This window comes from Pan paniscus, chromosome 21 (genome assembly GCF_029289425.2).
Source record: "Pan paniscus chromosome 21, NHGRI_mPanPan1-v2.0_pri, whole genome shotgun sequence".
NCBI lineage: Eukaryota > Metazoa > Chordata > Mammalia > Primates > Hominidae > Pan > Pan paniscus.
The window spans coordinates 37707228-37733242 of NC_073270.2; the positions used below are offsets into that span (position 1 = coordinate 37707228).

General features: G+C 49.6%; 1 protein-coding gene across 4 annotated transcripts; it reads left to right on the forward strand.

The window, feature by feature from the left end:
- Positions 1-301: 301 nt before the first annotated feature.
- Positions 302-23317, forward strand: CCM2L (CCM2 like scaffold protein). 4 transcript variants are annotated; one of them, XM_034947195.3, is made up of 10 exons: positions 318-785; positions 5327-5494; positions 8232-8315; positions 8411-8594; positions 9376-9839; positions 13110-13245; positions 16270-16333; positions 19409-19538; positions 20114-20252; positions 21412-23317. In XM_034947195.3, exons 1-10 carry the CDS (start codon positions 756-758, stop codon positions 21723-21725), a joined length of 1713 nt encoding a protein of 570 aa, XP_034803086.1. In that variant the 5' UTR covers positions 318-755; the 3' UTR covers positions 21726-23317. The 4 variants fall into 4 exon arrangements, with proteins under 4 accessions (XP_034803089.1, XP_008965753.2, XP_034803086.1 ...); XM_008967510.4 differs by lacking the exon at positions 318-785 and adding an exon at positions 2532-4394; XM_034947198.3 differs by lacking the exon at positions 20114-20252 and having other exon boundaries at positions 302-785.
- Positions 23318-26015: the final 2698 nt, after the last annotated feature.

Genomic DNA, 26015 nt, shown 5'->3' on the forward strand with positions numbered 1-26015 from the left:
TTAATATATGCCAGAAGTTCTTCTAGGTGCATTTAATCCCCGAAAGGTCACTATGAGGTTAAACTAGTATTATGCTCATTTTAAAGACGGGAAAACTGAGGCACTGGTGGTTAAGGGACTTCCCAAAGGTCATAACCCTAGTAAGTGCCAAAGCCAGGATTCGAATTCAAGCAGCCTATCTTCAAAGCCCACGCATACTGCCTCCCTTAATAGTAATGATTAATTTTTTAAAATCATAACTTGCTTGGCTACAAAACTCTCTATAAGGCACTTTCCACCCACCTTTTCATTTCTCACCACAGCAGCCTAGGGAGGGAGGCAGTGTTGACTCCCAACTTATAGAGAGGAGGGGGAAACAGGCTGTGAAAGGGGGAACTGACTTGCCTTGCCAAGGTCACACAACAAGGTCAGTGGCAGAAGTAGGGCTGGAACTTGGAATTTTCCAAACCAGGACTTCAAATGTGGGGGGCCCTTTCCCAGCCTTGGCCAATTCCCAAGCTCCCCCAGTAACCCGCCTTCTGGCTAGAGGCCTTGAGCCTCCCTCCTCAGGTCAGCTCTGCCTGGGCTTCCACCCTTCAGCTGCAGGGTCCCAAGGCTGGGTCCTCCACACCCCCTGCCCTCCCCATCAGATGGGAGGGGCAGGAACTCCAGGGCTGGTGGAGTTTCCGACCAGGCAGGAAAAAGAACAAAGGAACTGGATGGGGGGGTGGAAGGGATGGCCAGGAGGGTGGCAGGAGTAGAGGGGACATTTCACCATGGAATATGAAGTCAAGAAAGGGAAGAAGGTAGGTGGGAGGTTGGGAGGGACGCAGGGAGAGGAATGTCCCCAAAGCTGGGGAAGGGGGCAAACTGGGGCGGGGTGGGGGGTTGGTAGCGAGGGGCATAAGTGGAGCCTTTCTTCTCATTTGGAAGTAACTTCCTTCCCACTCTTGGGCAGTCAGACAGTCAGGCTCTAAACTCCCTGTTTCTCCACTCTCAGTGGCCTCTGGCATCCCTAACGTGGACAGACAGGGACCTTCTCAGGAAACCTGGCCAGACGGACTCAGTTTGGGAGATTCTCCACACCTGCTTCCCTGGTGTTCCCCGCAGCTCCCTCCTGCAGCCTCTCAGACAGACGGACAGACAGACACCCAGCAGATCCATTCTCCTGCTCGTCACTGCCCCAAACAGAAGGACTCAGTCAGGGCAATTCCGATAGGACGTTGCCTACACAGGCTTGAGTCTCCCACCTGCCCCCTGCCCCTCCCACCTTTCTACAAGGGCGTATGTAAGGCGTCAGCCAGAAGCCATTCCCCTCACCCCCAGATCCTCACCCCTTCTGACTCTGAAGTTTTCTAGTATGCTTCTCTGGGTGTCTCACCTGGTTGTCTTTGGAGTTCAGGGAGGCGCTCTGATTTTAACTTCCATCTTACCCCCATTTCCACCCTCCCCTCTACCCCACCCCCACCAGAAACATATGTCCGGGCTGTTCTAAAAGGTGCCCACATGAATCACAGAGGGCTCAGAAGGGAGCCAAGACATACGTGCATGTTTTCTCTTAGTTTGTTCTTTTAATAGACATTTATTGAGTGCCTATTATGCACCAGGTATTTCTTTTTTTAAAGCAATAAATAAGTTAATGTAAAATTGCATAGAAGGGCCGAGTGCAGTGGCTCACACCTGTAATTCTAGCACTTTGGGAGGCCGAGGCGGGTGGATCACCTGAGGTCAGGGGTTCGAGACCAGCCAGGCCAACATGGCGAAACCCTGTCTCTACTAAAAATACAAAAATTAACTGGGCATGGTGGCACATGCCTGTAATCCCAGCTACTAAGGAGGCTGAAGCTTGAACCTAGGAGGCAGAGGTTGCAGTGAGCCAAGATCGCGCCACTGCACTCCAGCCTGGGTGACAGAGTGAGACTCTGTCTAAAATAAATAAATAAATACATAAATAAAAATTTTTTAAAAATCATAGGAGGTCACATACTCAGTGCTGGAGGAAACTGATCAGTTTGAGTCGAGAGCTGATGGGTGGAAGGAAAGTGGGTAGGGAAGAGTGAGGCAGAGGAACAGCATGTGCAAAAGCCCCACAGTGGGAAGTCACATAGCAAGCCAGAGGGACTGAAGGAGGACTGTGTAGTGGGGGCCCAGGGGACAAGAATGAGGCAGATGGGGCTGGACAGGTGGGCAGAGCTGAGCCATTCAGGGCCACCAACAAAAATACTTACCCCTCCCCACCGCTAATACACACACATAAGCAAGACAAAGTCCCAGCTCCATAGCCGGCATTCAAGATATGTTCGTCTCATAATCTAGCCACGGCAGACTGACTGCACACAGCTTCTCCAGGCTCACCCTCATCCAGCCTTTGAGGCATCCAGAATTTTGCACATGCTGTGCCCTCTGCTTGGCATGCTTTCTCCCAGATAGTTTCTTCTCATTCCTTAAAGTTGCTACATACCCCATCCTGGCTCCATGATATGGGTTCTAACATAAGCTGAGTACCCATAAGAATCACCTGAGGGCTCATTAAAACACAGATCACTGGGTCTTACCCCCAGTTTCTGGGCCAATAGGCCTGGGATGGGGTTCAAGAAATTGCATTTCTGGCCAGGCACAGTGACTCATGCCTGTAATCGCAACACTTTGGGAGGCTGAGGCAGGAGGATTGCATGAGCCTAGGAGTTCAAGACCAGACTGGGCAACATAGTAAGACCCCATCTCTTTAAAAAATATATATTAGCTAGGTGTGGTGGTGGTGCATGCCTGTGGTCCCAGCTACTGTGAGGCAGAGGTGGGAGGATCGCTGAGTCAGAAAGAATTTGCAATTCTAATAACCCACAGGTTATGCTGATGGCTGTGGGGCCACACTTTGAGAATGACCGGTTTAGATCCTGGCTACTCAAAGCGTGCTGCACAGACCAGTAGTATCAGCACCAGATGGGAGCTTGGTAGAAATGCACAGTCTCAGGCTCCAACCCAACTGTACTGAATCAAAACTCCAGGGCAGATAAAGTTGGAAACTCACTAGTCTAGGTCATTTATCACAAGCCCTGGAGGCAAGGATAGGATCCAGGTCTCCACTGAATCCTCAGCACCCAGCACAGTCCAGCCATACAGGTGTAAATGTTTACTGAATGAATGAGTAAATGAACAGATGTATTTGTGGACTTGTGTTCTGTTTACCTGGAAAGAACGTGAGCTCCTTGCAGGCAGGGAGGTTGTCTTACTCACATTTGCCTTGTTACACAGTTAAGTAATCACACCACACATTCACTCAGTGGTTTTCAGCTGAGCTGCCTTTTGAAATTACCTAAGAAGGCTTTTAAAAATCTTAATGGACCGAGCTCATTAACCCCAATGGCTCACACCTGTAATCCCAGCACTTTGGGAGGCCAAGGCAGGAGAATCATTTGAGCTCAGGAGTTCAAGCCAGCCTAGGCAACGCAGTGAGACCTCATCTCTACTAAAAATTTAAAAAATTAGCAGGGCATGGTAGCACACACCTGTAGTCCCAATTACTTGGAAGGCTGAGGCAGAGGGATCGCTTGAACCTAAGAGATCAAGGCTGCAGTGAGCTATGATTGTGCCACTACACTCCAATCTGGGCAACAGAGCAACATCCTATCTCAAAAAAATTAAAAAATAAAAAATTTTATGCCTGGGTTTCAGTCCCAGAATTTCTTATTCAGTTGGTTGGGAGTGTAACCTGAACATCTGAAGTTTTAAAAGCTCCCCCCATAGTTCGTGTGTGTGTGGAGTCGGGGGGTGGGGGTTGTTTGTTTTGTTTCTTCGACAAGGTCTTACTCTGTCACCCAGGCTGGAGTACGGTGTTGCAATCGCAGCTCACAGCAGCCTCGACCTCCCAGGCTCAGGTGATCCTCCCACCTTGGCCTCCCAAGTAGCTGGGATTACAGGTGCATACCACCACACCCGGCTAATTTTTTTTTTTTTGGCATATTTTTTGTAGAGACAGTTTCACCATGTTGTCAAGGCTGGTCTCGAACTCCTGGGCTCCAGCTCTCCTCCTGCCTCAGCCTCCCAAAGTGCTAGGATTACAGGCGTAAGCCACCGCGCCTGGCCTTCCCCAGGTAGTACTAAAGGATAGCCAGGGCTGGGAGCGACTGCTCTAAATGCAGTCTCACACTTGAGCATGTATCAGAAGCACCTGGTGGGCTTGTTAAGCCCTAATTGCCGGGCCCTACTCCCAGAGTTTCTAATTTAGCGGGTCTGGGATGGGGCCTGATAATCTGCATTTCTCTCAATTCCTAGGTGGTGCTGCTGGTCCAGGAATCTCATGTTGAGAAATGCTGTTCTAGATGGAACTCAAACTTTCTTTTGAGATTCAGATGGCTGGTCTGGGCTGAGCCCCAGAATTTACACCTTTAACCTTGATCCAGGCCATTTTTGTGCAGGTGCCTCTGGATTCTACTTAAATGTACTTATTAATAATTTATAACTTTTAGGAAAGCACAGAGAATAGCCTAAGAAATAGCTATGCACCCACCACCACTCCACCACATTGAATCCTAATCTATATTATATATATTTATGTATATGATTTATATATATGTGTGTGTGTATGTGTATATATATACATATATATACACATATATATGTATATATATATACATATATATACACATATATATGTATATATATGTATATATATGTATATATATATATACGTATATATATATAGAGAGAGAGAGAGAGAGAGAGAGAGAGTGTCTTGTTCTGTTGCCCAGGCTGGAGTGCAGTGGCTCCATCTTGGCTCACTGCAACCTCTGCCTCTGCCTCCTGGGTTCAAGTGATTCTCCTGCCTCAGCCTCCCGAGTAGCTGGGATTACAGGCTCCTGGCACAATGCCTGACAAATTTTTGTATTTTTAGTAGAGTCAGGGTTTCACCATGTTGGCCAGGCTAGTCTCCAACTCCTGACCTCAAGTGATCCACCCGCCTTGGCCTCCCAAAGTGCTGGGATTACAGGTATGAGCCACCATGCCTGGCCTTGAATCCTAACATTTTTCTGTATTTGCCCCAGCCTAGACTCATTCCTCAAACCTGTTTGGCAGGAGCTACACTGTCACCTTGGTGTTTAGAAAGAAGGTCGTTGGATCCAGAATGCCCAAGGTGAACTACTGGTTCCACCACTACTAGCTGGTGACTTTATCAGTTAGTTCCTCTCTAGGGTTTAGTTTCTCCATCTGTAAAATGGGACTTACAGAGGTACCCCTTCTGCAGAGTTTTGGTGAGAATTAAATTAGGTAATGTAAGTAAAAGTGAGCATAGTAAGAGTTCAATAAAAGCAGCCACTGTTATCACTCTCATTCCTCCTCTCCTCCCCAGGGCTTTGTATCCCCCATCCGAAGGCTGGTGTTCCCCAAGGCCGGGCGCCGGGCAGCCTGTAGGAGCAGCGTGAGCCGCCGGCCCCTGCACTCGATGCCCCTTTATCCCCCCGACTACCTCATCGACCCCCAGATTCTGCTGTGTGACTACCTGGAGAAAGAGGTCAAGGTGCGTGCAGGATGAGAAGGGGTGGGAAAACCTTGGGGTGAGGAGACCTTCACTTCTCCTTGACACCAAGTTCTGATCAGCCGTATCCCACACAGGGGAAGTTGTGGCTCATTGGAAAGAGGCCTGGGTTCATGTCAGCCTTGCCCCCACCTTCAGCAAGTGACCTCCATCTGCTGAGCCTCCTCAGTGTTCCCATCTCAACATGAGGCTCAAAACCTACCCCCAGTGGAGAGTGGATGGGAGAGTGTTCTGTGTGTGGAAAAGTCCTATCTTTTGTCAACTGACATAACAGAAAGGGAGACTCACTAAAAGAAAATGATGTTTACTCAGGAATAGGCATTGCAATGGGAATATGCGTGCCATAGTAAACTGTGTATTCAGGAGGTAAAGGAAGGCAAAGGTTTTTAAAGGAAAAGTGAGGAGGATTACATAATTGTTTTGAGATAATTATCCCTGGCTGCAAGGATCAATAACAAGGATGGCACCATTTCCAAGTTGGATGAGCAGTTGCTGTCCTTGCAGGAATATGTGTGTGTGTGTAAGGTTGTGATGGCCTTTGTGCAAAGTTGTAGTTTTTACAGTCTTTTTGGTAGTTCTTGTTATCAGGCGTTCATGCATGAGAATCCTCCCTCCTATTTGTCAGGGCTTTTAACACAAGTGACTCCATTCTGATTGACAACTTTGACATTTCCCATGAGATTTTACTGCAGTGACCTTGCTGTTACTCGGACAGTGTCCAGATTAACAGCAAAGCACAAAGGACTTCCACCACTTAGGAGCTGTACTTCTTTTTTTTTTTTTTTTTTTTTTGAGACAGAGTCTCATTCTGTCTCCCAGGCTGGAGTGCAGTGGCACAATCTTGGCTCACTGTAACCTCCGCCTTCCGGGCTCAAACAATTCTCCTGCCTCAGCCTCCTTAATAGCTGGGACTACTGGCACACACCACCACATGCAGCTAATTTTTTTGTATTTTTAATGGAGCTGGGGTTTCACTATGTTGGTCAGGCTGGTCTCAAACCCCTGACCTCAGGTGATCCGCCCACCTTGGCCTCCCAAAGTGCTGGGATTACAGGTGTGAGCCACCACACCTGGCATGAACACCATGAAGAGGAAATGATGGGTCTTCATTTAGCCTAAAAAGATTGATATGGGGGTAGGGTTGTCCGAACTGGCAAACAATAAGCCACCTAGTAAAATCTGAATTTCAGATAAGCAATGAATACTTTCTTAGCATAATTATGTCCCAAATATTGCAAGGGACTAAAAATACTAAACAACTTAAAAATTATTGTTGATCAACGGCCAGGCACGGTGGCTCACGCCTGTAATCCCAGCACTTTAGGAGGCCGAGGCGGGTGAATCACGAGGTCAGGAGTTCAAGACCAGCCTGGCCATCTTTTAGTAGAGATGGTGAAACCCGTCTCTACTAAAAATACAAAAAATTAGCTGGGTGTGGTGGTGGGTGCCTGTAATCCCAGCTACTGGGGAGGCTGAGGCAGGACAATCGCTTGAACCTGGGAGGCAGAGGCTGCGGTGAGCCGAGCTCACACTGCTGCACTCCAGCCCGGGCGACAGTGCAAGACTCCAGCCCCCCCACGCCCGCCAAAAATTGTTGTTTTCAAGTTCAAATTTAACTGGCATCCTAAATTTTATCTGGCAACCCTATATGGAGGGAAAAACTAACAAATAAATCTGCTTAAAAATTGAGGGCTGAAATTTGATAAAGAATAAAAAGAAGAGAAAATGTTTGATTGGTGGATTCACCTAGAGGAATACAACTAAAAATAATTTTTTAAAAGTTGGCCAGGCATGGTGGCTCACGCCTGTAATCCCAGCACTTTGGGAGGCTGAGGCAGGCTGATTACTTGAGGTCAGGAGTTTGAGGGCAGCCTGGCCAACACGGTGAAACCCCGTCTCTACTAAAAATACAAAAATTAGCTGGACGTGGTGGCACGCGCCTCTAATCCCAGCTACTCAGGAGGCTGAGGCAGGAGAATCGCTTGAACCCGGGAGGCAGAACTTGCAGTGAGCTGATATCTTGCCATTGAACCCCAGCCTGAGTGACACTGAGACTCTATCTCAAAAAAAAGTTAACTATTATATTGAATAACATTTAAGTGCTAACATTAGGATATAAGAGTAAAGAAAAAATTTGTTGATTTAGTGCATCATTTTTCCTGACAAAATGGTATACTAATTTGATCCAACATTCTTCCCTTTCCATTTGACTTCTGCAACAAGACCATAAGGAAGGCAAGTGATTTGCAATTCCTTTGACAATGATGCTTGGGGTAGAGAGAGCCACTCAGGCCAGAGGAAATTTACAGGTGGTCAGTTCTTTCAAGCTGTTATAATAACTTTTGCTTCCCTATGGAATCTTATAGCTAGATGACTATGTGCTAAGGCAATATAAGCCAGCAGTTGAGAGTGTGGGCTCTGGCATGTGGATCCCAGTTTGATCCTCTCTAGCTATCTAATCCTGGGCAAGTTCTTTAGTTAGTCACACCCTGCCTTGGTTTTTCTCATCCTTAAAGCAAGGGTGAATGAGTGAATATATAGAGAGCGCTCAGAACTTTGCCTAGTTTCTATTAAGGGCTCAGTAAAAGTTATTATCAGGTATATTAATTCATGTATTTCTATCTCAATCTATCCGCACTGCATCAATGAGAAGGCCAGGGTTCTTCAAGATTTCAGGGTGACATCTCTGTGTCCTTCTCTCACCCCGATTTCCATCCAGTTCCTGGGCCACCTTACCTGGGTGACTTCCTCACTGAACCCCTCCAGTCGGGACGAGCTCCTGCAGCTGCTAGACACCGCCAGGGTAAGACTCTGGGGAGGGAGGAGGGCAGGATCTCGCTCCCTTCTCCCTCTTCTACCTGCGGACCTCGGGAACTCGAGATCTGCCCCTCCCTGCAGCAGCTGAAGGAGCTGCCGCTGAAGACCACGGCGGAGCAGGACAGCATCCTGAGCCTGTCTGCCCGCTGCCTGCTGCTCACCTGGCGCGACAATGAAGAGCTCATTCTGCGAATCCCTACGCACGAGATCGCCGCCGCCTCCTACCTGCAGGACGACGCGCTGCACCTGCTAGTGCTCAAGACCGGTGCGGCGGGAGAGGGAGGGGGAGGGGGAGGGGGAGGGGGCGGGGAGGGGGAGGGGCGGGGAGGGGGCGGGGCAGGGGCAGGGGCAGGGGCCGGAGGTGTGCGGATGGAGAAGAAGAGGGACCTGCGGCGGGGGCAGAGGAGATGGAAAAGGTCTGACCATACTACCCTGAGACTAGGGGCAGGCCGAAGAGGCTCTGGGAACGCAGACAGGGCCTGAGGTTGAGGATGAAGGTGGGTGGCCTGAGCCACTACACTGAGGCCAGGTGGTGGAGCACTAAGAGGGTGGAGAAGCCCAAGACCTAGGCCAGGGCTGGATCCGCAGTTACCACCCGGCTCTGAGGCTAGAGTGGACCCTTGGGCTGGGGGCGGGGCCTGATTCCAGGGGCGGGGCTGAGGAGAGGCGGGAAGTCAGAATCCAAGGGGGCGGTCCCTGAAACCCGGGACTGGGTCCCCAGTTAAGGCTCCCTCGGGAGGGGACAGCCTGACCACCACCCTCTGTTCAGAGGGCAGGTCTGAGGCCAGGGGCGCAGGCGTCATGGGGAGCGTGGAAGCCACCTGGCCAGACCACCGAGAGGCCAGGGGTGGAGACTGAGGCCGGGGGCGGGCCCGAAAGTGTGGAAGCGGAGTGGGCGGGGAACCGCCGCGCTACTTTAAAGCCGGGGGCGAGGCGGCGGTGGAACCCCAGAGCCGCGAGGTCAAGTGGCCAGCCGGCCTCGGGGGTGGGGGGGGTGGTCTCTGAGTCCCGATCCCCGCGGCTGACGGTCCCCCGGACTCTCCTAGGTCTGGGTGTGGACCCAGTGCCGGCCGGCGTGGACGCCAGCCCAGGCGGCGCAGGACGCGACCCCGGCCCGCCAGGCGGGGCGCCCGAGAAGCGGCGGGTGGGCACCGCGGAGCGGCGCCACACCATCTGCAGCCTGGACTGGCGGATGGGGTGGGGTGGGGGCGCCGCGGAGGCCCGGGCCGGGGGAGGCGGCGGCGGCAGCTTGGAGCGCCAGCGCGCCGGGGCGCGGGCGTCGGGCAGCTGGGAGCGACGGCAGACGTTCAGCGGCAGCTGGGAGCGGCGGCACGGAGGCGGCGGCGGCGGCGGCGCGGGGAAGCCGGGCGGTAGCTGGGAGCGGAGGCAGGCGGGCAGCGGCGGCGGAGGCAGCTGGGAGCGGCGCCACCCCGGCCCCAACCCGCTCGACCCGCAGGACCCCAGCCCCGACGCCTACTGCAACCTGGTCATCCTGGCTGTAGCCAACAGGGTGAGCCCGAGGGCAGCCTGCTCCCAAAGCCCGGCTTCGGGAACGCTGCTTCCCCGCCCCCACCTTGCCCCCGCCCCACCCACCAGGTTCCTAGGATCTGCCCCTGCCTTCTCCCTGCACCTGCCCCACCTAATGGCTCCTAAACTCCGGACCTGGACACCTCCAGGGCATCTCCCCTTGACTCCCTCAATGGGATGAACTCTCAAAATGGCCAAAACAAACTAGATCTAACCTCCAGCCCGTTCCTTCTCCAACGTTGTCAGTGTTGGGCCCACCACAGTAACATTCACGAGGACACTAATCACCAGCGTGAATCTAGGGCCAGCTCATGCCAGACACAGGGCTGCATCAACTCATTTAATTCTCACAGCAACCTCTGGAGGCAAATATTACAACTACTGTATTCTCATTCTATAGAAAAGGAAACCGAGATCCATAGGTGAAGTAACATAGGCAAGGTCACACAGGAAGCACGTGGTGGTTTTAAGATTCAAATCCAGGAAGTTCAGAGCCAGTACTCTTGGTAACTAAGATGGCCACCCAAGAGAGAAGCCTTCCTGCCATTCTTCCTTCCCCCTCCGTCTTCCCCTCTGCCTCCCCCATCCTCTTCATTCACCCTTGCTTTTATTCGCCCGACCATGTTTCTTGAGTGCCAGCTCTGGGCTAGGCAATGGGCTAGGTGCTATGGATACAGACGTGAAAAAGACATCTGGTGTCCACCCTTAGGGAGCTCACAGGCGAGCAGACACCTTCAAGTTCTGAGCATTCTAAGCTTTTCCTCTGATCTTGGACCACCAGATCCCTCTGTATAAAAACAGTGGTGAACGAAACAGACATAGTTCCTGTCTAGATGGTGAGGCAGATAATAACCAGTAAACTCAGACACCACAGCTGTCTCTCTCCCCTTGAAACACTTCCTCACTTGGCTTCCAGCTCTCCACCTTTTCCAGGCTTTTCTCCTACCAAGCTGGTGGTTCCTCTTCTCCAGAAGTTGGAGTGCCCCAGACTTTGTCCTTGATCTTCTTCTCTCCTCCATCTATCCTTCATCTACCCATTTCTAGGTGATCTGCATCTGAAGATCTAACGACTGTTTCAAACCCAACACATCCAAAACTGAGCTCCAACCTCCTCCCCCAAAACCCGCCACTCCCTTGGTTTCCCTGTCACAATTAATAGCAGCTGTGTCCTTACATTGGTCAGGCCAAAACCTTGCTGTGGGCCTTGGCTGGCTCTCGCGCTCTCTGTCTTTCTCACACACACCCCATATCCACTCTGTCAATAAATCCTGTTGGCTCTTATTTTTAAAACATAACCAAGCCTGTAATCCCAGCACTTTGGGAGGCCGAGGCGGGTGGATCACCTGAGTTGAGGAGTTAAGACCAGCCTGGCCAACATGGTGAAACCCGTCTCTACGAAAAATACAAAAATTAGCCAGGCATAGCGGCGGGTGCCTGTAATCTCAGCTACTTGGGAGGCTGAAGCACAAGAATCCCTTGAACCCAGGAGGTAGAGGTTGCAGTGAGCCAAGACCGCACCACTGCACTCCAGCCTGAGCAATAGAGCAAGACTCCGTCTCAAAACAAAACAAAAAAACATCAAAATCCATTTACTTCTCCCCACCCTCCCCCTGTACCCACCCAGGTCCATGCCCCATTTTCTCTCACCTGAATCATGTGGTCACCCTCTGACTGGTTCAGCCCTTGCTGACAGTCTCTTTCCCCACACAGTCAGAGTGGTCCCGTTAACATGAAAGCCACATCATGTCACTACTCCACATCTTCCAGTGGCTTCCCATTTCACTCCAAGTAAAAGCTAACATCCTTACAATTGCTTACAAGGCCATTTGTACTCCAGCCACCATGCCCACTTCCTCTGTGGCTGGAAATAGGATTCCAGACAAAGCCAACAGTCATCCCACTGGACTGTGAGGGCTTTGTGGTACTGAACCTGGCCCAGTGTCGGCCACATAATAGGACTAAGTTGGAACTTGTGGAGTGAGTAAATAAGTGTAATCCCAACACTTTGGGAGGCTGAGGCAGGGAGATCACTAGAGCCCAGGAGTTCCAGACCAGCCTGGGCAACATGGCAAAACACCGTCTCTACTAAAAATACAAAAAATTATCTGGGCGTGGTGGTGTGTGCCTGTCATGCAGCTACTCAGGAGGCTGAGGTGGGAGGATCACCTGAGCTCAGGAGGTTGAGGCTGCAGTGAGCCATGATTGTGCCACTGGGCGACCGGAGTGTGACTCTATCTCAAAAAAAAAAAGTTGCTTTCCAGGGTTGTCTGAGCATCTGGCTTCTTATCTGAGTCATCCTGGTCCTAAGAAGGATATAGGAGTTAGAGTAAAAAACAACTTGGGTGCTGGTACTAATGCCATGAACCTGCTGTGTGAGCCTAGGCAAGGCACTTAACCACTCTAAGTCTCAGCATCTTTGTCTGTCCACTTTGTAGGTTTATGGTAAGGATCACCTGGTTTAATTATTAGGACACACCTACTATCCCAAAATGCCTATCCTGGGTTACGTTTTAATTTATTCTTTGGGCTTTTTTATTTTTATTTTTTGTATCCAACCATCCATTGTCTTGGGCCTTTTTACAGACACAACATAGAGAAAAGGTTCATGAAGACAGTGTCTTCATCAATTACTGGTTTTCTATGTGTCTTGCTTAAGGCATAAAGAGGTAAATTCAAGAACTAAATACCTATTCACATTTGTAGTCTCAAAAAAGTTTTACCCAAGAACTTAAACTCCTTCCTTCTATCAGAGACTGAATTTTATTTATCCTGTTTCCATTTTCACACTGAATGCTAGGAAGCTCATATCTAAATATGGCTTCCAGTATTAGTAACTATATTGAACCTAAAATTTTGATACATTTAATCATCCCTTCTCCTACTAGGTATTAGGAGAACTGGATTCTAATCCTGACTAATCACTTCCCCTCACTGGGCCTCCGTTTCCATATCTATACATTAAACTAAATTAGGACTTATCTTAGAAGGGCATCAGGAAGGCTGATGAATCCTCCACAAATCTGGGGTACATTTTTCATGGCACAAGAGTTAGAGTTGTCACTGAATTCTATAAAGGGGTTCTAAGATCCAGAGAGTAGCCATCGAATTTTGATGGAAAAATTCTTGAAAGCCAATTTAAAGGGCTCTATAGGTGTGTATCTTTGTGCGCATCTTCACACACTGTTTTAGGAAGCAGGGTAATATCTTGGTCATTGGTGAGGACCTGAGCTCTCTCTCCTCCTCCCTGGGCCAGGACGCTGCAGAGGAGTCCTGCGCACTCATCTGTCAGGTCTTCCAGATCATCTACGGGGACCAGAGTATTGAGTGTGTGGACCGGGCTGGCTACCACTACACATCCACACCTGAACGGCCATGGCTCTGCAGCCGCAGTGAGTACCAGAACTCCTGGCCTCCCCTCCTGTGAAACATCCCAAAAAGGCCAGGGGAGGGAAGATGTCCCAGGACTTGGGCTGATGAAGGTATTTAGGGTTCCTGATCTCTGCCATAATTACAGTGTACCCCACAATTGTAGGTGAAATGTCAATTTTCTTTTTCTTTTCCTTTTCTTTTTTTCTTTTTTGAGACAGAGTCTCCCTCTGTTGCCCAGGCTGGAGTACAGTGACGTCATCTCGGCTCACTGCAACCTCCACCTCCTGGTTTCAAGCAATTCTCTGCCTCAGTCTCCCGAGTAGCTGGGATTACAGGCATGTGCCACCACGCCCAGCTAATTTTTTTTTTTGTATTTTTATTAGAGACGGGGTTTCACCATCTTGACCAGGCTGGTCTTGAACTCCTGACCTCATGATCCACCCGCCTCAGCCTCCCAAAGTGCTGGGATTACAGGCGTGAGCCACTGCACCCAGCCATCAGTTTTCATGATGATCTCAAACTTAGCTTCTTCAAAGATGTTTGGATTGTCAAATTCAGAACAAGCCCCCTAGAGCTGAACTCTTCTCTCTCCCTTTTGTTTTTGTGTCCCTATATTGCAGCAACCTAAGCACATGTATTGTCTGCTTACTGAGCCATTGGTCCCACTAGGACCCTAACACAAAACCAAGATTTCCAGATGGGTCCTTGGATGCACTCAAGGACTAGAAGGAGAATGAGACTAATAGAGACATTTGTTGAGCACCAGTTGTGTGCCAAGCACCATACCAATGTGCCATGTCCTCATAGCAACCTTGCCTGTCCTCTTTGTCACTGTATCCCCTGTGCCTAGCACGAGACTGGGTACATCAGATACTCATGAAGTATTTTTCTGAATGGATGAAAGAACTCTCTGAGGCCTTAGGATTCCCATTTTTTTGTTTGGTTGGTTTTTGTTGTTGTTGTTGTTTGTTTGTTTGAGACGGAGTCTCACTCTGTCGCCTGAGCTGGAGTGCAGTGGCACGATCTCGGCTCACTGCAACCTCTGCCTCCCGGTTCAAGTGATTCTCCTGCTTCAGCCTCCTGAGTAGCTGGGACTACAGGCGTGCGCCACTACGCCCAGCTAATTTTTGTATTTTTAGTAGAGACGGGGTTTCACCATGTTAGTTGGCCAGTGTGGTCTTGATCTCTTGACCTCGTGATCTGCCTGCCTCAGCCTCCCAAAGTTCTGGGATTACAGGTATGAGCCACCACGCCTGGCCAGGATTCCAGTTTTACAGATGAGGACATTAAGGCTCAGATTAGTCAATAAATTACTCAAGGTCACACAGCTGGTAAGTGGCAGAGTCAGGATTCAAATCCAGGTCTGTCTGATTCTGAAGCTTCTATCAGCAACAACCTTATTCCCCATGCTGCCTTCAGGCCAGTGGGTGAATTCCCCAGCCATTGTCTCCCACAGCATGGTACCAGCAGCAGAGTGCTCGTTCTTTTCTTCCGAAGACCCTCGCATTTGTGGGAGCTGTGCTTGTTGGGAGGCTGGGTTAGTTCAACTCTCACAAGGATGATAGGCAAGTAAATGAGATAATTCAACAAATATTTCAACAAATTCATTCATTTAGCATATATTTATTGAGCACCTAGTAGGTCAGATCCAGTGCTAATCAGTAGGTTATTTTGGTGAGCAAAACCAGAGGTGGCCTGTCTTCATGAAGTTTACTTAGTGGAGGCAGGCTGACAGTGATTAAATAAGTACACAAATAAATACACAACCACAGGTTGGGCACAGTGGCTCACACCTGTAATCCCAGCACTTTGGGAGGCCAAGGCAGGTGGATCACCTGAGGTCAGGAGTTCGAGACTAGCCTGGCCAACATGGTGAAAACCCATCTCTACTAAAAATACAAAAATTAGCTGGGCATGGTAGCAGGCACCTGTAATCCCAACTACTCGGGAGGCTGAGGCAGGAGAATCACTCGAACCTGGGAGGTGGAGGTTGTAGTGAGCAGAGATCGCACCACTGCACTCCAGCCTGGGCGACAACAGCAAAACTCTGCCTCAAAATAAATAAATAACCACAGACTGTGCTGGGAGAATGTATAATGAGGAACTGGCCCCACCTGGAGGGTAAGGAAGCAACACTGATCAGAGATCAGAAATGGTAGGGCTAATAACCAGCTAAATGAGACAACAGGACTAGGAAGAGCGCAAGCTCTCCGTACTTGGTGTTTCTTTGCTCTGAAGGTTTTCAGATCCTTCCCCTTCACAAATTTCTTCCTCTCTTTCTTCTTCTTTCTTTCTTTTTCTTTCTTTCTTTCTTTCTTTCTCTTTCTTTCTTTTCTTTTCTTTTCCTTCCCCTTCCCCTTTCTTTCTTTCTTTCTTTTTTCCTTTCCTTTCCTCTTTTCTCTTTCTTTCTTTCTTTTTTCCTTTCCTTTCCTTTCCTCTTTCTTTCTTTCTTTTTCTTTTCTTTTATTTATTTTTTTTCAGGGTCTGGCTCTGTCACCCAGCCTGGACTGTAGTGGTACAATCACGGCTCTCTGCAGCCTCGACCTCCCAGGCCCAAGCAGTCCTCCTATGTCAGCCTCTCAAGTAGCCGGGACCACAGGCATGCACCACCGCACCCAGCTAATTTTTTTGTTATTGTAGAAATAAGGTCGCTCTATGTTGTCCAGGCTGGTCTTGAAGCCTGGGCTCAAGCAGTCCTCCTGCCTTGGCCTCCCAAAGTGCTGGGATTACAGGCGTGAGCCACAAATTTTTTTTTTCTTTTTTTTTGTCTTGCCTGAAACACACAGTTTACAAAATATTCCCTCACATGTTTCCTCATCTGCTGTTCCCAAGGCCCCCATGAGGTAGGTGGGGGGTGGTATTGTCCCCAAGTCGGGGAAGTTGAGGATCAGGAGAGGGGAGGGGAGTTCCCCAGGGTCTGTTGTGTGTTGGTGTCAGGGGCAGGACTAGACTTCAGGCTGAGACTGAGGGTGGGGCCTCAGGGAGCAGGGGATGCTGATCCCTGCTTTGCTGCCTCTGACAGTCCCTCTGTCTGCTGGTCCCAGGTGAGAGCTGCCACACAGATGGGACGTATGCCTATGACGCTGACTTCAGCTGCTGCAGCTCCTTGTGAGTACAGCCCCTGTCAGGGACTCCACCCTGCTCCCTTACCCCTGCACAAACAGGGTGACTAGAGAGGGTAGGAGAAGGTGACCCAACCTTGATGTGTGCTGAGACACTGGGCACTAAGAGGGGGAGGTAAACTGAGCTCCCTGACTCTGGAAACTCACAGGATCCAGACCATTGAGAGACCCAGGAGACACCAGAACTCAGATGTGGGTCCACACAGTCCTGTGGTTCTCTCCCAGTCATCCAGGCACAGTGGTCTGCAGAAACCAAAATCATAGCTACATGCCAAAAAAATTATCTTGGCTTAATTTTGGTTCCATGTAATAGAAAATCCCCAAAAAGAGTATCTTAAGCAAGATAGAACTTTTTTTTCTTATATTTGACATAAAATAGAGCAGCAATTCAACATTTCATGGTTGTTAGGAGCTCAGGCTTCTCTTTTCCTTCCCTACCCTCTTCAGGACTTGCAGCCATCCTCAAGGTCACCTCATGGACTGAGATGGTGGTTGTAGCTCCAGCCATCACAGTAGCATGCTAAGGGGCCTCTTTAAAGAGTTTTGCCAGATTCCCACCTGATGACTTCTGCTTATATCTCATAGGCCATAACTTGGTCACATAGCCATCACTAGCTGCAAGCAAAGCTGGAAAATTTAGGATTAAAAAAATATATTTCAGGCTAGATGCGGTGGCTCGCACCTGTAATCCCAACAGTTTGGGAGGCTGAGGCAGGTGGATTGCTTGAGCCTGGGAGTTCCAAACCATCCTGGGCAACATGGCGAAACCCCATCTCCACCAAAAATACAAAAATTAGCCAGGTATGGTGGCGCACACTTGTGGTCCCAGCTACTTGGGAGGCTGAGGCAGGAGAATGGCGTGAACCGAGGAGGCGGAGCTTACAGTGAGCTGAGATTGCGCCACTGCACTCCAGCCTGGGCGACAGAGTGAGACTCTATCTCAAAAAAAAAAAAAAAAAAAAAAATTCAGGCCAGTCATGGTGGCTCACGCCTGTAATCCCAACACTTTGGGAGGGCAACGCAGGAGGATCACTTGAGCCCACAAGTTTGAGACCAGTCTGGGCAACATAGGGAGACCCTGTCTCTATTGAAATAAATAAATAAACAAACAAATAAAATTTTAAACAATTCAGTTGGGAACATTACCCAGGGTTCTGTTTAGGGTGACCAGCCATCTCAGTTTGCTCAGGAATGAGGGGTTCCCCCGGATATGGGATTTTCAGTGCTAAAACCAAGAAAGTCCTGGGTTACTGGTTGATTACCTAGTTATATTACTAAGGGCTTCAGTTTGGCATGTAGCAGTCTCTGCCAGTGATATATGTCTTATTGTTTTTTTCCTTTTTAGTAGCAATAGATTTGCCTTCCTTATACTGTATGCCTTTAGGCTAGTCTTTAAACAACCAGATATCTACTGAAGAGATAAAATAGTGATAATAGCGTTTGAACATTGAACTTGCTATGTACTAAGTGCTGTTCTATAAAGCACTTTATTTTTTCATCAACATAGTAACATTACAGCAGCTACTGTTTATTGCTTATAGCCCATAATTCTAAGTGTTCTACAAATATTAACTCCTCTAATTCTCATGATGACACTAATTATTATTATCCCATTATACAGATGGAAAAATTGAGAAATAGAGAAATTAAGTTTAGTTTTCCCAAGGTCAAGCACCTAGTAAGTTGTAAGTATGGGATTTGAACAGAAGAAGGCTGGCTCCAGAATCCAGTCCTTATACCACAAAGCTACACGGCTTCTTTGTAGGTAATAATGGAGGATGGTTCTGGAACAATTTAGAGACAAGGAGGCAGGAGCCTAAGGTTGGGTTTTTATTAAGCAATATTTCTTGAGTACCTCCTATGTGCCAGGCACTCTGCTGTGTGCTGGGGATACAGATGGACACAAGACAGAGGGCAAAACCTGGGCCTGGCACATAGTAGGTGTTCAACAAATGAAGAAAACCAAAGTCCCTGCTCTTGTCAAGTTTACAGTCTAGCATAGGAGGCAATGAAATCACAATTTAACAGTAACAATCATTAATGGTAATAAGTACTAAAGGGAGGCTCAGGGTGCTATAAGAGAGGCAGAGGGGGACCGCAACTCAGCTGGAGAGTCAGGAGGGCCTCTCAGAGGTGATGGCACATGAACTGAGGCCTGGAGGATGAAAGGGGGAAGAGTGTTCCAGGTAGAGGGAACAGCAAATGTAAGAATCCTGAACTAACCAGGCGTGGTGGCTCACGCCTGTAATCCCAGCATTTTGGGAGGCTGAGGTGGGCAGATTGCTTGAGGTGAGGCATTTGAGAGCAGCCTGGACAAACATGGTGAAACCCTGTCTCTACTAAAAATACAAAAATTGGCTGGGTGGCACATGCTTGTAGTCCCAGCTACTCAGGAGGCTGAGGCATGAAAATTGCTTGAACCCGGGAGGCGGAGGCTGCAGTGAGCCAAGACCGCACCACTGCACTCCAGCCTCAGTGACAGAGCAAGAATCTGTCTCAAAAAAAAAAAAAAAAATTTTTTTGAACAGGATAGAGCTTAGTGGGTTTGAGGGTCAGCAGGTGGCCACTGTGGCTGTGGCAAATGGTGTGAGGGAGAGAGTGGTCAGAGAGGATGCTTGGGGGTACCTGGAAAGGCCATGCATGTCACAGGTAGGCCATGGACTGAGGGAGCATGTTCGACAGAGGTTCTAACCCAACCTAGGGGAATTAGAGAACACTCTCCTGAGGAGATGACATTTAAGATCACGGGATGAGTAAGAGTTAGCTGTGCAAAAGGGAGGGGAAAGGAGGCAATCCAGGCAGAGGGACCAGCAGGTGCAAACACCCAGAGGTGAGGAGATAGTAGAGGAAGAAGGAGAAGGGGGGTGGGGGGCGCGAAGCACAAAGAGCAAAGGCAAAGGCAAGCACAGTGACAGATGAGACTTGAGGGGTGCCAGGGGCCAGGGTGTGCGAGGCCTTGGAGGCCAGCATGCAGTCTAGGATGAGGCCTCCTACCTTCAGCCTGCCTGAGGGCCAGGAGCTGGAGGGAGGTGAGTGAAGGCCCTTCTTCCCATGCCTGCAGCAATGGCTCCCAGGACACCTTTGAAGCATGTTACAGCGGCACGTCCACACCTTCTTTCCATGGCTCCCACTGCAGCGGCAGCGACCACAGCGGTCTGGGCTTGGAGCAGTTACAGGATTACATGGTCACGGTGAGCTGGGGCCGGTGGTGGGAATGGCACAAGCAAAAGCCTGGAGGCTGGAGTAAACATTTTGGGAATGGCACATTGCCCTGGACATAACCTAAGCAGAAGACATCAGAGGTCAGAGCAGGAGATGAGGTTAGGAGAGTAAACTGAGGCCAGCTTGTGAAAGGCCTTAACTAATGTCAGCTGGCATTAATTGAGTGCCTGCTGTATACCAGGCACCATTCTAAGCACCTTTCATGCATTATTTCTTTTAATCTTTTCAACAACCCCAAGAAGAAAATACCATCATTATCCTCACTTTGCAGATGAGAAAAGCAAGCATCATGGAGGTTGTCACCTACCCAAGATCACAGAGCTGATCCAGTGAAGGGGTCAAGATTTGCACTCAGGCAGCTTGAGTCCACATCCTATTCTTAAATGCAGCCTAAGGGATCTAGATGTCCTCTGAATAGCCCATGGGAAGGTTTTCAGAGGAGAGCTGGGCCAAACATGCCCTTAGGGAAGGCTCTGGGCCTTTCAGGCAGGGGTTGGATGGTGCTGCTTCCTGGGATTGATCTCGAATGGTGTCCCCCACATAGTTGCGGAGTAAGCTGGGGCCCCTCGAGATCCAGCAGTTTGCGATGCTGCTGCGGGAGTACCGGCTGGGGCTGCCCATCCAGGACTATTGCACAGGCCTGCTGAAGCTCTACGGAGACCGGCGCAAGTTCCTCCTCCTTGGTGAGCCCCCGCTGTACCCCCAGAGGTCAGCTAGGGCCCCTGCTTGGTCCATGCCATCCCAGTCAGGCACCAGGCTGCAAATGTTTTCTCCTTATCTTTCAGCCTCTGATGAAACCCAGATCATGAGATTCACAGGGCAGATGAGGAGCCCAAAGTGCAGAGTAGGGAAAGGACTTGTCAGAGCTGGGAGACACTGTTGATAAGAAGAACTAAGCAGTGGTGTGGCCATTTCATCCTCACAGCAAAGCTGCGAGAGGGACTGATTCTTCCCATCTTACCCCACACGGAAGCTGAGGCTCAGAAAGGCTAAGGAACATGTCCAAGGTCACACAGCTAGTAAGGAGGGCTAATAATAACAGGAGGAATAATACGAATAAGCTGACATGTGCTTGGCAGTTACCCTGCGCCAAGCATCATCTCATTAAATGCCCCCAGTTCTGAGAAGTAGATACTATTATTGGTCCCCATTTTGCAGGTGAGGAAACTGAGACTCAGAGTTACAAAGTAAAGGACTGAGGTACATAGCTAGTAAGTAGGAATGGAAATAAAACAAACTGTTTACAGAGTGCTCAGTATGTGCTGAGTACCTTGTTATTTAATCCTCACATCCCTACCCAGAGAACAGGTGCAATTATCTGTTTTACAGGTGAGGAAAATGAGGTTCAACATAATTAATCAATGGGAATATAATGATGGTACATAATAACAAAAATAGGCCTGGCGAGGTGGCTCACACCTGTAATCCCAGCACTTTGGGAGGCTGAAGCTGGCGGATCACCTGAGGTCAGGAGTTCAAGACCAGCCTGGCCAACATGAAACCCTGTCTCTACTAAAAATACAAAAATTAGCAGGGCGTGGTGGTGTGCGCCTGTAATCCCAGCTACTTGGGAGGCTGAGGCATGAGAATCTCTTGAACCCGGGAGGCGGAGGCTATAATAATAATAATAAAAGTACAGTAATCTAGCATGTAGTGAGCATTCACTGTGTGCTGAGCGCTGTGTCGTTATTCGCTGGCTCAGAGAGTTAAGGACCTTGGGCAAGGCCACACAGCCAGTGAGTGACAGCAGGGATTTGCACCCAGATCTGCAGAGAGGACGCTTCCCCTGTGGGAGGGAAAGGGAACGTGTCCTGGGGACTCACCACGCCCCTCGGCTCGCAGGGATGCGGCCCTTCATCCCGGACCAGGACATCGGCTACTTCGAGGGCTTCCTGGAGGGCGTGGGCATCCGCGAGGGCGGCATCCTCACTGACAGCTTCGGCCGCATCAAGCGCAGCATGAGCTCCACGTCGGCCTCCGCAGTGCGCAGCTACGATGGCGCGGCGCAGCGGCCCGAGGCACAGGCCTTCCACCGGCTGTTGGCTGACATCACGCACGACATCGAGGCGCTGGCCCCCGATGACGACGACGACGACGAGGATGAGCCCCGGGGCTCCAGGGGCGGGAGCGATGCCGCAGAAGACAACTACCTGTAGCCACCGCCCCTGCGGACGGCGTGGCTCCGCAGCCCACCTCTGAGTCTCAGCTTTGCTTCGGGGACCCTATCCCCAGGGCCCCCCCATCACACCTGGCGGGGCCGGGGGGTCTTCACTCCAGGGTCTCGCTCCCTGCCCTTGGGGCCCGGGGCCATGCAGTACCGAGAGTGTCCTGCAGGGGGAAAGCGAAGCCGGGCCCTGAAGTCCGGGGCAGTCACCCGGGGCTCCCGGGCCGCTCTGCCGGGCTGGGGCTGGGCAGCGATCCTGCTTTGTCCCAGAAGCCCAGAGGGATCAGCCCCAGAACACACCCTCCTCCCCGGGACGCCGCAGCTTTCTGGAGGCTGAGGAAGGCATAAAGAGTGGGCTCCACCTGCTGGCCGACTGAGAAAAGAATTTCCAGAACTCGGTCCTATTTTACAGATTGAGAAACTATGGTTCAAGAAGAGGGGAAGGGGCTTGAGGGAATCTCCTGATTCTCCTTATATGACCTCAAACTGACCATACTAAATAGTGTAGAAGGTCTTTTTAAGGCTCTAAATGTCAGGGTCTCCCGTCCCCTGATGCCTGATTTGTACAGTCAGTGTGGAGTAGACGGTTTCCTCCACCCAGGGTTGACTCAGGGGGATGATCTGGGTCCCATTCTGGCCTTAAGACCCCAAACAAGGGTTTTTTCAGCTCCAGGATCTGGAGCCTCTATCTGGTTAGTGTCGTAACCTCTGTGTGCCTCCCGTTACCCCATCTGTCCAGTGAGCTCAGCCCCCATCCACCTAACAGTGTGGCCACAGGGATTACTGAGGGTTAAGACCTTAGAACTGGGTCTAGCACCCGATAAGAGCTCAACAAATGTTGTTCCTTTCCACATCAAACATTTTATGACTCAGTTTACCTTTCTTGCCTGGTAATAAGCAAAAGATGCCTGGGTGCATCCTACCCCAACTGAAGTGGTGGTGAGCTATTCAGAAGATCCTCAGGGGAGCTCACTGTTTGGGAAGAAGAAACAGTACTTGTTCCCTTGCAGCCTTGTTACAGCCTAGCTCTGTGCTCAAGTCACAAACAAGAAATAGCCAAGACTCCACAGGCAGCTATCTGGGAGTCTGGGGTAGTCAAAGAAATGGGAAGGAAAGGTTGGAGAGGTAGAGAAGTCAGGATAAGGACAGCATTCAGCACAGCCTGAGTAAAGGCTGGAAAGCTAAAAGGGATGAGGCCTGAGAGGAGGCCAGAGACTCACATAGGAGAGCAAAAATGTGTTTGTAAAACCTTGCAAAGGCTTCCATGGCCAGACACATTGTACACACCATAAAATAGGCACTGTTAGCAATTTTCAAAAAAATGTTATTAGGACTCCAGGTCCAAAGAGTTCCATAATTCATACTTGGTTTGTGGTAAATGATCATCCCATCATCACTGGTCCATGTAGGGCCCTTCTGATGTTTTATTTTACCCTCTCCTGATCCACATGTTCCCCACACTCCTTTTCCCTCTTTACTATGAGCGCCTAACCCTATGTGCTGATATATGTCCCTGGACCTAAACTACACAGTGCTTTGTGTGTGTGTTTGTATAAATGATAATTATATAAGAATTTCACTCTATTCCTTCTCTTACTCTGTAATGTTTTTCTATTTAAAAAAAACGAAGAAAATTTTTAGAGACAGGTTTTTGCTCTGTCACCCAGGCTGGACTGCAATGGTGCAGTGACAGCTCACTGCAAGAACTCCTGGGCTTAAGTGATCCTTCTGCCTCGCCCTCCCAAAGTGCTGGGATTAAAGGCATGAACCACCAAGCCCAGCCACCCTATAATGTTTTAAATACCTACCTATGTAGCTGTTGAAAAATCTCACTGTTGCATCCAACTGCTGCAAAATATTTCGAGTTGAGCATCCACTGTTTTCTTTATCCATCTCCCCAGAGATGAACACCCAGGTTGCTTCCAACTCCCTCTTACCACAAACAACACTGTGATGAACATTTTTGTACATGAAACTTATGGGCCTATGTGAGCATTTCTTTGGGCTCTAAATCCAAGAGTGGAATTACTAGATCACAGGGCAGGTTTTAAATTTCATTAACTTCTTCCAGAATGGCTTTCACCAATGGTGAGTGAAGGATGCTGTTTCCCGACATCTTCATCAGATTTTTCATCATCTGATTTTGTAACTTTGCATTCAGTGTGGGTGTAAGGTGGCAAGTTGTTTTAATTTGCATTTCTCTGCTAATCCTGAAATTTATAACTTCCTTCTATAATTGTCAGCCATTTGAGCTTTCCTTTCTGTGACTTCCTTGTTCATACCTTTTGTTCATTTCCTACTGGGCTTCCTGTCTTTTTCTCATTGATTTGCAAGAGTAGTTTATAAATTTTAGATATTAATCCCTTTTGGATGTTGATGTTCCAGGTATATTCACCTAATATATTTGCCTTCTGTCAAGTTTATCTGTGACAGTACTCAAACTTCAGCAGGCATCAGAATCTCCTGGAAGGCTTGCTAAAACACAGATGTCTGAGCCCCACTCCTAGAGATTCTCCATAAGAGAAGGGGAAGGGCCTGAAAATTTGCTTTTTCTTTTTTGGGGAGACAGAGTCTTGCTCTGTCACCCAGGCTGGTGTGCAGTGACGCAATCTCAGCTCACTGCAACCTCTGTGCCTCAGCCTCCTGAGTAGCTGGGATTACAGGCATGCGCCACCATGCCTGTCTAATTTTTGTATTTTTAGTAGAGATTGGGTTTCACCATGTTGGCCAGGCTGGTCTCAAACTCCTGACCTCAGGTATCTGCCCTCCTCGGCCATCCAAAGTGCTGGGATTACAGGCATGAGCCATCGTGCCTGGCCAATAATTTGCATTTCTAACAAGTATCCAGGTGATGCTGATGGTCCAGGGACCGCTCTGAGAACAACTGATTTGTGATGGCTTCCATTGGGCAAACTTGTTCTATTGAGCAAATTCCTTAATTTTGAGGTTGTCGATTTTATTTATTTTCATTTTCTGGATGAAGGAACTGGAGTTCAAGAGGTGAAGTGAATACCCCAAGGTCACACAGTGAGCTGGGCTTTGGACTCAGGTCTGGCTAACCCAGAGCCCATGTCCCTAGCCTCTCTACTGTCCTGTCTCTGAGACTTTGGGATGTAGTGGCCGTAGCCTGAGGCATTCGGACCTGAGGCTACAGGGAGCCTTAGTAAGTTCCTGAGCAAGGCAGCCGGAGAGGGAACAGTTGGTTGGGTAGGGACAGGGGCCAAAGATATAGGAGTCTCTATTAAAGGCCTTGGGGCTTTCCAAGAAAAGCTCAAAAACTGCCCAAAATCCTAGCCACAGCACAGTGACAGGGCTGCTGAGAGGCACTGGGACAGACAGTTCTTACCCCACAGCTCCGGGGATGGGGTAATTTCCCTCACACCCCAAGGAAGTCCCCACCCACTCCGGAACTACCTTCTTACCAAAGCCATGTAACCCCTTAGTTCCTGGGGTCCAAAGGACACTGGCTGGGGCAACCCAGGCACTGAGTCTGGAGACTCTGGCCACACTTCCTCCTGTAGCATCCAGAGACCCTGCCAGGAATTGCTTCCCTTGTTGGTTCAGTTCCTGACATCACAAAAGGGGAAACCCCCCTAGGGGTGGGATAGCTGGTTCCCAAGGACTTCTAGGGGTAGTGCAAGTATGGAACTTCCCCACCAGCTGGATCCCCTGGGGACGGTCTTGGCCCAAACGTGAGTGGTAAAATTGTCTCCAGCTGCCGTAGATGGACGCCTCTCCCAAGGTGGGGCCCTGAAACTTCCTACCCACTCCCCACTTCCACTGGCAGCTCCCAGCAGTCCTTCCCAACTATGTGCTCAGGAGAAGGAGTCCTGGGGCCACTGTCATTCAGCCGCCAAGCATTTAGAGGGCACTTGCTCTGTGCCAGGCATTGCACAAGACACTAGAGGGAGATACAGCACAGTCTGCCCACTGAGGGGCACACTGATGGGGAAGACAGTTCCCAGATAATCACAGCACAAAGTTCTCAATTGTAAAGTTAAAGAGTGAAACACCAGCTCTTTCTGGGGAAGCTGGAAAAGGTTTCACAGGGGAGGTGACCCATGAGCGAGAGCTTGAAGGACAAGGTTTTTGGTGGGTGAACAATAGAAGAGAGAGCCCTCCAGATGGGGACCCAGCACAAGCAAAGGCAGGGGAGCTTGAAGGAGCATGGCGTGCTCCAGGACTGGCAACCGGTTAGCACTCGTGCAGCACTTAGGCTCCCTGGCCAGAGGGTCAGAGGGTTTTGAATCCGAACTCTGCCATCTGCTTGTTGGGTGACCTT